This window comes from Notechis scutatus, chromosome 6, assembly GCF_049901735.1.
Source record: "Notechis scutatus isolate UNSWTSFEM ecotype Mainland chromosome 6, rNotScu1.2, whole genome shotgun sequence".
In the NCBI taxonomy this organism is placed as follows: domain Eukaryota; kingdom Metazoa; phylum Chordata; class Lepidosauria; order Squamata; family Elapidae; genus Notechis; species Notechis scutatus.
The window spans coordinates 60,403,501-60,415,914 of NC_142014.1; the positions used below are offsets into that span (position 1 = coordinate 60,403,501).

Here is a 12,414-nt window from a genome sequence, read left to right on the forward strand (position 1 = left end):
ATATTTTAGTCTCCAGGCCTTTAATCGGGTTAACCCAATCCCTGGGTTAACAGATTCTGGTTAACCCAAGGACTCCCCGTATAAGTCCAAGACCTTAATATACTATATTAATAACCCAAGTCCAGTCCCTAACAGACTCTAGTTAATCCTGGGTCTGGCTGTATAAGTCCAAGATTTTAATATTAAATGGAACAGTTGCTAAAAGAAGGTAGGCTTCTAATTTGATTAGAAAGATTTCCCATATTCTCAAGAACTAATATACGACATTGCCCTTACTGTCTCTTCTCCTCATTGCCAAGATATGTCTCACCTTTACAAAGAATCTTATCTGCAAGTTATGACCACTGAGAATACTACCATTGGTTCTTAAACCCTAAGCACAATGCCAATGGTAGAAAAATTCAATTCTACTCCACTGCAATACTTACTATTGCTGTAACCTTATCCCTTTGAGGGTTCCATAATGGGGAAAATGAAAGAAAGGGCAGCGTTTTGATCAGGATGCGAATCCCTCTGAAGTCTGTGGCTCTTTATAAATATTGACTGCAGCCTTCAAAGGCCTCCAAAATTTGTTACCAAACTGTAATTTTCAATGCAAAATCTTTTCAAGCAAAACAGAAGCCCGAAAGGTATATAGCTAAAAGCTAAAAGCCTTTTTTCAAAAGACTTAATAGTTCATAGTATTAAGTCTTTTGAAAAATGACTCATAGGTTTTTTCCCCCCTGTATATCAATTCTCCCCCACTTTCTTCAAAACCTTGTGTGAACAACCATAGCTGGTCATACAATATATAAACTAAAACAAACAAGCAAAACCAGGCACACAACCTCTCATTTCAAATTGGTTTTCCAATTGTTTTCATAAATCTTTAATGCATTCTAGTTTTTAACATGTACAACTCAAATGTTGCTATGTTGAATTTTGGAACAGGATTCAGCTGTGGATCTGAAGCTGGATTCAAAAGTTCAGAAGGAAAGCACAAAGTTAAAATCACCTTGTCTCTCCTATACAGTACATTCAAATAGGATGTTCTCTGTCTAATTATAATAATTATCAGTATTGCCCAGTGCATCATATAAGTGAGTCATATTGCTGTGATGTTATGCCACAAGGGAACCAATAAGTAAATGGTCAGGTTCGAGTTCTCTGACAGGGCTGAAAACAGGAGTTGAAGTCCATTGTATCTGGAGGGAACTAACTTAGAGACACACCACTGATGTTGGTACTGCTAGCCAAGCACAAGCATAAGAAGATGACTTTTCTATCCAAAGAATTGTATTCTTCTTCTTCTTCTTTGTTTTTGCAAATTTTATTGGTTTTCAAAGACAAACAAACAAACAAAACATAAAAACATAAAACATCATTTTTGAAAGCAGCATAATCCCGGGTTACATCTCTTCGTACAGAGACAAATTCAAGTTCATGTTCATTTTTATATTCCATTCCATATCTTATTACTGTTCTACATTTTCTATGTAGCTTCTCCTCCCTTTTAACTTTCTTAATTTTATTTTATTTATTTCATCTCAATTCAAATTATTATACTTATATTCTTTGTCTGTCCCGTTTCAACTGTCTACTATCTTTTCTCATTAAACAAAATTTCTCCTGTAATCACTGATTGGAGTATGACGCCTTTATATCTTTCCCCTAAAATTATAACACTTAATATAATACATAACTTCCATTCGGATTCCTGCTTGGTACATTCTAAAACTACACACTATATTCTTTAAAAGAAGAAAAAATTATAAATGTATAATATAATTAAAACAACAATCCATTCCAATTCAATTCTATCATTAATATTAATATTCATTTAAATCTTAACATTTTGCACATTACTTTTCAAATAAATATCATACTTCTATGGGAACATTTATAAACTTTCCATAGTTAATTCCCCCCCCTTCACTCACATTTTATAAAACATTGACTAATTAAAATGTTCCCGTTTCTTCCTAATTCAATTTTCTTATTTATTTTATTTCATTTATTTTATTCACAAACATGTCACTAAATTACACTATTTTATCCCTCTTATTAATCATATATTGTTTCCAATTTTCTAACATTATTTCTATTACAAATATAACAATACAATCTTATGTACCTTCACAGAATCCCTTTTTCAGTTAGATTTTCACCCATTATCTCTGAATAAGTCCTGTTTCTTTCTTTCTTTTTAAAATATAGTTTATTAGTTTTTACAATTAAAACCAACCAACAATACATACACAAATAAGCATAGAAAAAGAAAGGGAGAAAGAAAAGAAACGAAGGAAAAATTTTAGAAAAAAGAAAGAAAAAGAGAAAAGGAAAAAAGAGAAAAAGAAGAGAAAGAAGGTTAAAAGCATTCTTATTTTTACAGTTTGCAAGATCTTTTTTCATAACCTTAATTTATGTCATGTACACACACCTGTTCTTTACTTATATCGCTACCTCATTATTATAGGTTAATACTTTTCTCTTATGCCTTATGATATATAATTTATCTTTGGTCAATCCAATTATACCAACAATTCCAGCTATCATAATATAGTGAAGTGTCTTTGTTTTTTAGCGCCAAAGTCAATTTATCCATTTCTGCACATTTTGAAATTTTTTCAATAATCATTTCATCTGATGGAATTTGATGTTGTTTCCAGTGTTGAGCGAGGCTAATCTGGCCGCTGTTAAAATGTGTATTGTTATGTATTTAGCTTTTTTGGAAATTTGTTTATCAAAAATCCCTAACAGGAAGGACTCTGGTTTGTATTCGATCTGCTCTTTTGTAATTTCTTCCAACCAAGTTTTGATTTTCTTCCAGTACCTTTGGGTTTCTGTACAAGACCACCACATATGGAAAAAGGTTCCTTCTTTTTTCCTACACTTCCAGCAATACGGACTCATGTTAGGGTGCATCTTCGCTAACCTCGAAGGAGGGAGGTGCCATCTATAAAACATTTTATAAAGATTTTCCTTATATGCTGCCGATTTGGTGCTCTTATTATTTCTGCCTCAAACTTTCTCCCATTCCGCTAATGTGATGCTCTACGTTCTTACTCCAAGCGATCATATTTCCTTTTACGATTTCTTCTTCTAATTCTGTTTCTAATAAGTAATTATAAAATTTTGTTATGTTTTTTTTTGTCTGATCCTAATAAAATTTTATCTAATTGTTGAAGTTTATTGTTAATTCCGAATTCTTTCTTGTCTTGTTTGTATCTACTTTGAATCTGAAGGTAAACCCATTGATCAATTTTTTGTCCTTGCTTCTGAAGTTCCTGCCTTGGTTTCAAATTTCCTTGTGGATCCAATAAGTCTTTGTATTTAATCATTTTGGTAAGTCCTGTTTCTTTACATCTTGCTCCAAACCTTTGTAACTTCTCTTCCTTTCCTTCTTCCCTCCCTTCTTCTCTCTCCCCCTTTTACCCCCTGTCTCTCCACCTCCATTTCCCTCTTCTGTATTCCCCTTTTCTCTTGCTTTCCAACATTATATCCACTTTTCAAATTATTTTTCCCTTTTTTGGCTGTTTTTTTAGGTCTTAAGTTCTCCATTCTCTTTCCCCCCTTTCCCCTTTCTTCCCCACATAGAATTACTTGTTCATTAAAGATGGCTTCTTCTTTGTGCCAGTCTTCTTGTTTTGCTTGCTGTTTCTCGTAGTTGCAGATCTCCATTTCTAGGAATTGAAAAATGAAGCCAAAAGAACCCTTCCCTTCTTGTGCATCTTCTTTATATTTTTAAAGTTCCATTTTCAATTCATCCAGAAGTGATGCCATTGTAAAAAAAATTTAAACAACCACCCAATTGTTTTTAGTCATTCAAATATAATAACCAAAAATCCAAAAGTCACCAAGCAATCCAAATACACACAAGCTGTTACTTTTTACACTTTCTTCTTTTTTCACTTTCTCTTCCTGGGGTTACTATTTAGTTACAAAGTTCCAGTTAAAATGTATCTTTTAGAAGTCTTATTGAGATTTTACTTTAGATTCTTTTGAAATCCAGGCAGTCTCCTCCCTCCAGATCCTGCCCTTATTCTTTTCCTCTCCCTTCCTGCTTATAGAAAAAAAGTTTTTAATATCCGGAAATCTTTATTGTCCCTTTGGCATTTAATTATATATTCAGCTTAATTGCCTATTGATGCCAAAGCGGATTTTTCCGATTTCTTATTCAAATCTCTTGGTTGTCAATGTAAGGAAGGAGAGAGAAGGAAAAAAAAACTTTCCCTTTTCACTTTCTTCCGCTGCTTCCGACTCTTCTTTGGGAGCGATGTAATCTTTTATAAAATTTAAGTTCCCGGGTACCTTAATTGTTGTTTTTTCAGCTTAACCCGGTCAGCCAAAACGTTCACTTCTTATCTTCCTCCTGCACGTTCTTTTCCGGTTGAGTTCTTCTTTGAGGCGGCCATTTCTGACCGCCGCTCCTACCACCTTCGGGAAAGGGAGTTTGACCAGCTGAGGAGGAGAGATGCGGCTCTCCTCGACCCTGCTGGCAATCTCCCCCCTCTTCACCACCTCTACGGGGTGGCTTAGCCCCGAAACCAGTCGGCCCAGGGCGCTCCAGCGGCGAGCCCAGGCAGAAACCATGCACGATTGCAGATTCTTGCCTGTCGCCGAAGGCCTTCAAACTGGAAATCCAGAACTGTATTCTTCAATGATAACGTGTTGGGGTAAGCCAGCATAGGTAGGACTGAATCCAGGAATGAATTGGATCAGAACAGTAGAAGTGAGTCTTCTTTGTCTCTGTTCTTTCTCTCTCTAGGCAAGCTGTTTCTAAAACTGCTTATCAATTGCCTCAGAGCCACCCTAGATGGCAGCAAGGTGTTATCACTTTCCTGCCATCTAGTGGTCCTTTTGAGTCTTACAGCCCAGATCAACCTTGGTTGATGCCTATACTATCTTTTCAGTTTTTGTTTGGGAGAAGAAAAGAGATGTAAAAGACATTGGAAAAACAAATAGGAAAACAATGTTATTCTGTACAGTTTGAGGCTGATCAATCAGTACACAAACATCTCATTTGAAAGCACATTTCGCCTCTCTTGTATACTTTCTAACACACATACACTTACATTTTCCCCCTGTTTAGTCTCCCTCTTTCTTCTGACCCAGAAAAGGAGGGACAGATTGTTTTACTCAGATACCTGACCTTACTGTTTATTAAAACTGCTTATATTTAAGCCAAGGCTGCATGAAATTTTGGGGGTGCTGGTTGCCAATCTCCCAGGTTTAAAGTTTTTCTCATCCAGCATTGAAACAGCTATATCAGTGACAAAGAAAATCATACTCAAAGATCTGTGGTTGTTCCCCCACCCAAAAAAAACATATAGGGTTGATGTTGTTTTTGCAAATAAGTCACTCCAACCAAAGCAAACTTTTATTTTTCTGATTTTTCCCTCCCTGCTAAATTTACATAGCCTCCCTACTTTCTACATGGAATTTAGACTGGAACGTACCAGTCTCCGTGTCCTTTGCTATTGATTAATGTAAGCTGTAGAGGGTTAGCACGAGCTATCCATCCACAACACCTGGCTAGGCTGGCTCTTGCAAGCCACAGGCACAGCAGTCATTGCTCTGTGCCTGGAAGAAAAAAAACACAATCAGTACATTCAGTACAACAGTAACTATTTTGTGTGCTGATTGCGTTCTGAGGACAGAAACTGAAATGGCAGATGAATCATTGTTTATAAATACGAGACACTCTGATGCAAATAAAACAGTCTCCCTTGACACTTGTGTGCAATAACTCCATTTTCATTAAATGTTCCAAGCTCTAACTGCAACAATCATTTAAATTAAAAAAAAAAGCTTGTGCATATTTACTAGGAGAAAATATTTATTTGCAAAAAGGTTTTAGGTATCTCTTTCTATTACTATTTAAACAGCTTCTCCTTCTTTATAATAGCTAATTTATTTATTTATTTCTAATGCTGTTTGGACAAATAGTTCAGTTTATCAGTCTGTTCAGACTCATCTCTTCTTTCATTTAAATTCTTAATATTTTTTTAACATTTCAATGTCCACAATAATTATAGATATCAGATTAGAATTTCTAGAAAATTCATACGAATCTCTCTAGTTCTGCAAACTGATGCCATTGAGATGTGTTGGATTAGCATAGCTGGAGAACATTAGAGCGGAGATGGCTCGGTTTGAGGAAAAAGACTTTTTTGTCTCTAATTCAGCTGAATGAAAGAGAGAAACATACGGCTATGTCAGGCGCAAGCAATCATTCGTAAAGTTGCAGCATAGAAAATTTATTCAGTTTCTACAGACAAGAAACTAGTCAACAAATGATCAGTACTAAATTTGTGCAAGATAAGAGTCAATACAATTCATGAGAGGGGGGTGAACTTGGATCTCTTGTGGTAACGCAAGGACTCTAAACTGATGCCACATTTAACTCTGCCTCCTAGCTCGGTCTGCTCTTCTATGAACATTTTAAATTGATACATAGAACAGACCTTGCACTTGCTGGAAAATGCTAGCAAAAGAAGAAAAAAAAAGGAAGCACAGAGCAGGGAACATTGGTTCTTTTCCGGTTATGAATTTGCAAAGAATTACCTCTTCTTTAAAGAAAGGAAGAAGTTCCAGATGTTCTTATCTTTAAGCACTTTTTTTTTACTTTTTTCCAGCCAAAAAAATATCCTATTAAGGAGGTGAAAACCCGCTGGCTGGGTAGCTGCTTTTATTTGATAGTGGTGTGTGTGTTGGTCTAGAAGCACCAAACTAAAGGTCAGGGGCCACATTTTTTAAAAGTGTTTTTCTAAAAATAATTTTTCTTGGAAATAAAATTAAGGAAATCCTGAGTTGGTATAGTTCACAAACTGCACTAGTCAGAACATGATTTGCTTGGTTTTAGCTTATTGTATTCTACAAACAAGCCATTTGTGATTTAGTTAACAAATCATAGTTAACCTAATCATGATGTAATGTGTTGTATAAACCCAGCAGTTGAGGTTCACTCAACAAACCATGATTTCTCACAATTTGTAATCCAAATCAATGTGATAAATTCTAATCTAGTTCATCAAATATTATGAAGCTGTTGTCATGCTACACGCTAAAGAATTATTTAATCACTGTGTATTGAAAAGGCACAATTTACTATGTTCAAATCCCATACTATACTTTTTTATTGATTGATTGATTTTATTTTATTTTATTTTATTTGTCAATTGCTTACAAAATAATAGGTATAAGTATAAATATGAGTAAGAATACAGGAAATAGGTACAAATAAATGGGGACAATAGGACAGGGATGGGAGGCATGATGGTGCACTTATGCACACCCCTTACAGACCTCTTAGGAATGGGGTGAGGTCGGGGATGGGATCCGATTGGTATAACTACCGGTTCTGTTGCTCTGTGTCACATGCACATGAGCAAGTCGCACGAGTGCAATTTACGATCTGCTGAGCTGCCCGGACAGTGGAACAGCGCTGCGTGCAAGTGCACAGTGGTTGGAAAAGCAGGTGTGCCGCGCAAAGCAGCTGAGGTTGGAAACGCAGGAAATAAAGGTCAGGTAAGAGCTTGGGTGGGTGGGTAGGCCAAAACAGCAGCAGACATAGAACCGGTTCTATGTATGCTCTCTGTTTGCTGCTCTTCAGAGCAATCGGTTCTACAGAAGTGGACAAAACCGGTAGAATCCCACCCCTGGGTGAGGTCAATAGTGGATAGTTTAAGGATAAAGGAGTGGGGGAGTTGAGGATGTAACCACAGAGTCAGGTAGTGCATTCCAGGCATATGTAAAGCATACTTTACAAATCTCAGTGGTTGGTTTCATGCAACACTATGTCACATAGGTATATGTAGAATTATATGAGGCTAGTAGTTGCTGGGGTTGGGTAGCATATAAATTTAATAAATTATTAGCAGTATTATTACTGCCATTGGATAATAATATGCAGAGTCCCATGAAAAATGCCACACAAAAGAAACACATTTTGGCTTAGTATTTTATATGAATGAATGGTATTTTCATTCACTTAGGAATTTCCATTTCAAAGTTGGAACAAGAGGAACAAGAGAGACTCCCCAATGCAGTCCCACATAAATTATTGTCCAAAGAGAGTTTCAAGTTGCTTCTTGCCTAACTCTCACTGTTTCTGTCCAGGAAATCTCTAAGGCAAAAGCTAAATATACAATACTGGCAAACTCAGGCAAATGCATGGCTTTGAGTTATCGTGGAAGGAGAGAGTTATGAGATTAATAAAATGCCTGAATGCATAAGTCAGGAAATCACATGCCACCATGGGGCAGGTCATCATGATTAGGAAGGAATGTGGCTTCCATTTAGGTGTCTGGTATTTAGCAATCACGTCCACTCCTCATGCACAACCTTTGGCTGGCCCAATGCATCACAGCTATATGGTACTGTAACTGCTGTACGTTGATTTTTGCTTAACATATTGTTTGGAACCAGCCCTTGTGGTATGTAAACTACGGTTTCTAGTTCAATGCATTATGTGAATACAGCCAATTTTGGTTCATCCAAGAAATCATAGTTAAATCACTCATGAATTCATACAGCGTGTGAGCAAGATATGAATGTAGTATTTGCTTTGCTGACTCAAGGCATGTGGAAATTGCATTTTGCTCTTTTCACCAGCCTTCCCTAAACTGGCACCTCCAAATATGGAATAATTACAAAGTCTAGGATTCCCGAGAAATCTCAGAGTTGCATTCTCAGCACATCTGGAGATTGTCATCTTTGGGAAGGAAGTTTTCTAATCTTGTTGAGCATCAGTTTTGGTGCTTCTTCTGGGAGGAAGCAATCTATTGCCTTTTAATGAAAAATAGAAGAAATACATAACACATATCAAAAGTTCAGGATGCTCTCTTATGGCATCAAAGTCACGGATTTCGATCAGCTTTATCTATACATAAATATTTGCTTGAAGTGGGGAACTACTTCAGATTCTGTTCTCCAAAATGTTTTAGTGAAAACTTGAATGATCCTCTCTGGACAATCAACAAACATGAACTTGGTGCAGTTTCTTCCAGACAGTCTTTTCTCAAAGAAATGTTCCCTTTTCAGGAACACATCAAGACAAACACTTTTATGATGGCATAAAGCTCTTAGTATAAATTTGTCAATGGTTCCATAAAAAGCCTTAGGTAGAGTGGATGCAAGGATACTTTAATAGTTGGTTGTTGTTTGGGGGATAAATCCAGAGTTTTTACAAGGCCTCTGATTAACCACCCAAAACACAGTTGGTAAGTGAGGTTGAAGGATTAATGTGGAGTGATGCAGCATGTGAGAGTCACATTACATTGAAAAGAAATGGCAACATTGAAACAATTTGTTTCCAGCATAAAAAAAGTGGCACATGAACTACTCGTTGACCCATCAAATCTATGTTTGCTTCTGCTCACATAAAACTTGGGCTGATGAAAAATTTTGTGAAGGTAGAGAAGGTAAAACTTTTCATGATTTGAGACAGATGTTTCAAAAAAAATCTGATGCCAAGATTAAGGAAGGCATTTTTGTTGGTTTGCAGATCAGATATATCATCAATGACAAGCAATTCAAAGAACTGTCAATTGGACCAGAGAAAATCACCTGGAAAGCGTTCAAGGATATCATTGAGAATTTTCTCAACTACAGAGTATCAAACTATATTCAGTTGGTTGACAAACTTCTTACAGCATACAAGACCTTGAAGTGCAGTATCTCACTGAAGATTCATTTTCTATATTCATGCTTGGGTTTCTTTCCCAAAAATCTAGGACCAGTGAGAATGAATATGAATATTTCACTAAGACATTTTCCACAATGGAAAAATGGTATCAGGGCAACTGGAATCCATCAGTGCTGGACATTAGAGAGAGATGCATTAGACACGGAATACAAACAAAAATCAGCAGCAAAACAATTTTAGTCCTGCTGAGTTCATGCAGCATGTTAGAAACATTATGCAATTAAATACATCATTAAAAGTTAATTTCATATTTGTCAAGGTTCCTATGTAATAGTCATTCTGAAATTGTATTTGTGTTCAGTTTGAAGGGGGTCTATCATAATCACCAAACATTTTTCAGGAGGCAAAACTTCTGGGGAAAAAAGTTGGCCTCTGTAATTAACATACATTTAACTGGGTTGCAGGATAACCTTGTTAAGATTTAGTCATTGGCTTCTTTGCCTAATTGTTTTGGGAAGGTATACAGAACCAGTATGAAACAAACATACTATTGGTCTGAACTTGTCTTCCCTTGTGTGATGATATCTGTTTATCTAAGTGGCATAGTGTGGATAACAACTGATTTGAGCGAGTTTGTTGGTAAGAACACCCTGGGAGGTGATCCTGGGGGGCGTTTGTGTATTGTGAAAAACACAACACTATACCCAAGAGTTGTCTATAGAATTAATTTCCATTTAAAGCTGAAATAGAAAAGGTTTTGCCAGCAGCCATGGGGAAATGTCCTGAAGACAACTTAGAATGAGTTGACAATGGCAAGGCAGAAATTGAGCAAAAGAGATGGACCACTTAAAATGAATACAGGTGGGGGGCTGCTTGCCTATCAAACTCAATGTATCAACACTGTTTTGATGTGGCATTTTCTACCAGAAAAAAATACCCCGAAAGCAGCCGTGCATGCTTATCTAAAAATGCACCCCATAAATATATACTCTGCTTATAGCAAATGACATGAGGGGAAGCAGTTTAAAAATAAAAATGGCAACATCTTAGAACAGCCAAAGATTACAAAATGCTAATAGAAATCAGAGTATTTGTTTTGAAAGGGACTTTATTTTATTGCAAAATGCATATTGCACTGCAAAATAGATCTTGCACTGCTGGGATGTTCAACCTTTTAAAACCCAAGATCACATTTAGCCTTTTGAGATGCATGCTCCAACCATTGGGCAGGCCGATGGACAAAAATCTGAATTTCTTTGATAACTCTCAATGAACATAATTCCCCACATTAGTTTATTTTTCTGCTCCATATAAAATAACCCAGCGGCTGTGCCCCCTTGTTGAAATGAAGACCTTTCGATCACATTTTCGTTGCCCAAAAGAGAAAAGAAATGATGAGATAATTAAATAAGTAAAATGCTACCCACAATAAAAACGCAGCACTTTATTGTTACATATGTATATATTTGTAACAATATATTAAAACAACATTAAAACAACATTAAAAGAAAAGCAGCATCTTCCGTCTCCCTGGCCTGGCACCACGCAGAAAAAGCAACGCTGAAGAAGCTAGAGAGAAGATTGAAGACAGTTCTGCGCGCCCCAAGAGGCATACAGTGTCGAACGGCTGGCTGCAAACCAAACCAGATCTCTCTCGGGATCTCTCCGGCCGTCAGGATCCGCACCTTCCCAATTCCTCGTCCTTTCTCCCTCGCTCCGCGCCGCCGCCGCCTCCTTTTCTCCTGACTAAAACGCGTGGTTAAACCAGATCCCACCTCCCTCTCTCAGCAGGAAAGGAGGTGGGTTCTTCGGGGTTCACCGGCGTGTTTGGGCCTCTCTACCGCCTCCCCTCGCTTCTTCTGGGAAGCGGCGATCCACGCCATCGGCGGTCGATTTTGTGCAAAGTCCCTGGGCTTTTTTTTGTTTGTTTGTTTTTTGTTTTCCTCCCTTTTTCCCTCCTCCTCGCTCTCTGCTCATCTACTCTCTGCTCGCTCGCTGGCTCTGCCTCGTCCCTCTCCCTGTCTCTTTCTCCTTCTCTCTCTCCCTCGTCCCTCTCTCTTCGACCGCAACTTTTGCAGAAATCTCTCTCTCTCTTCCAGCCCTTCCCCCCCAACACACGCACAGACATGTTGAGCTGAGAAGGTCAGGGGATCGGTCCTGTCCCCCCTCCCCGCCCCCAAGCCCCTAAATCTGGGGGACCTCCAGCCACCCCCCCCCCTCCCCACTTGACCCGTTCACTGGGCGACGACCCCGTCCCTCCCTCCCACCCTCCGCCCCCCGCCCCCTGCCCATCTTCTATTTTTGCTCCTTCCCCTTCTTTCTCCTCCTCCTCCCACCTCCTCCTCCTCCTCCTTCGGCGGCTGGTGCAGCAGCTCCTGGATGGACACCCCGGCGGCTTCCCCTCGCCCGCCGCCTTTCTCCGGGCACTGAAGCGAGATGCAAGAGGCTGGTGGCCGCTTCGGCTGAACGGAGAGACACAGGCGCAAGATGGCAGATTTCTATTGAGTTTAAAGGGGCGGCGGGGAGGGGTGGGGGGTGGGGTGGGTGGGAAGCCGAAGTCCTGCTCCGTTTTTCTTCCGTTGCCATGAATAACAGGATTCCTTGCACCGATGGCTCCCATGTACGAAGGTAAGGGCGGCTTTCGGGTCCGAAAGGGCTCGCTCTTCCTGCTTCGAACCTCCCTCCCGCAGCCGGCTTTCCTTGGGGGCGGGTGGAGGGGGAAGGAGAAAAAGAGAGGCAGCGAAAGGAGGCGAGGAAAGAGGGGAGATCCCCACCATCACATACAC

The 12,414-nt window shown here is 38.7% G+C and overlaps 1 protein-coding gene across 2 annotated transcripts in view; it reads left to right on the plus strand.

Annotated features, from left to right (window-relative positions):
• Positions 1-12,085: 12,085 nt before the first annotated feature.
• HIPK2 (homeodomain interacting protein kinase 2) overlaps positions 12,086-12,414 on the plus strand; it is a 144,257-nt gene continuing 143,928 nt past the window's right edge. For both annotated transcript variants that reach the window (XM_026695042.2, XM_026695043.2), the window contains exon 1: positions 12,086-12,256. In XM_026695042.2, coding sequence (XP_026550827.2) covers positions 12,238-12,256 — 19 coding nt within the window. In that variant the 5' untranslated portion in view covers positions 12,086-12,237. The remainder of the gene's footprint in view (positions 12,257-12,414) is intronic.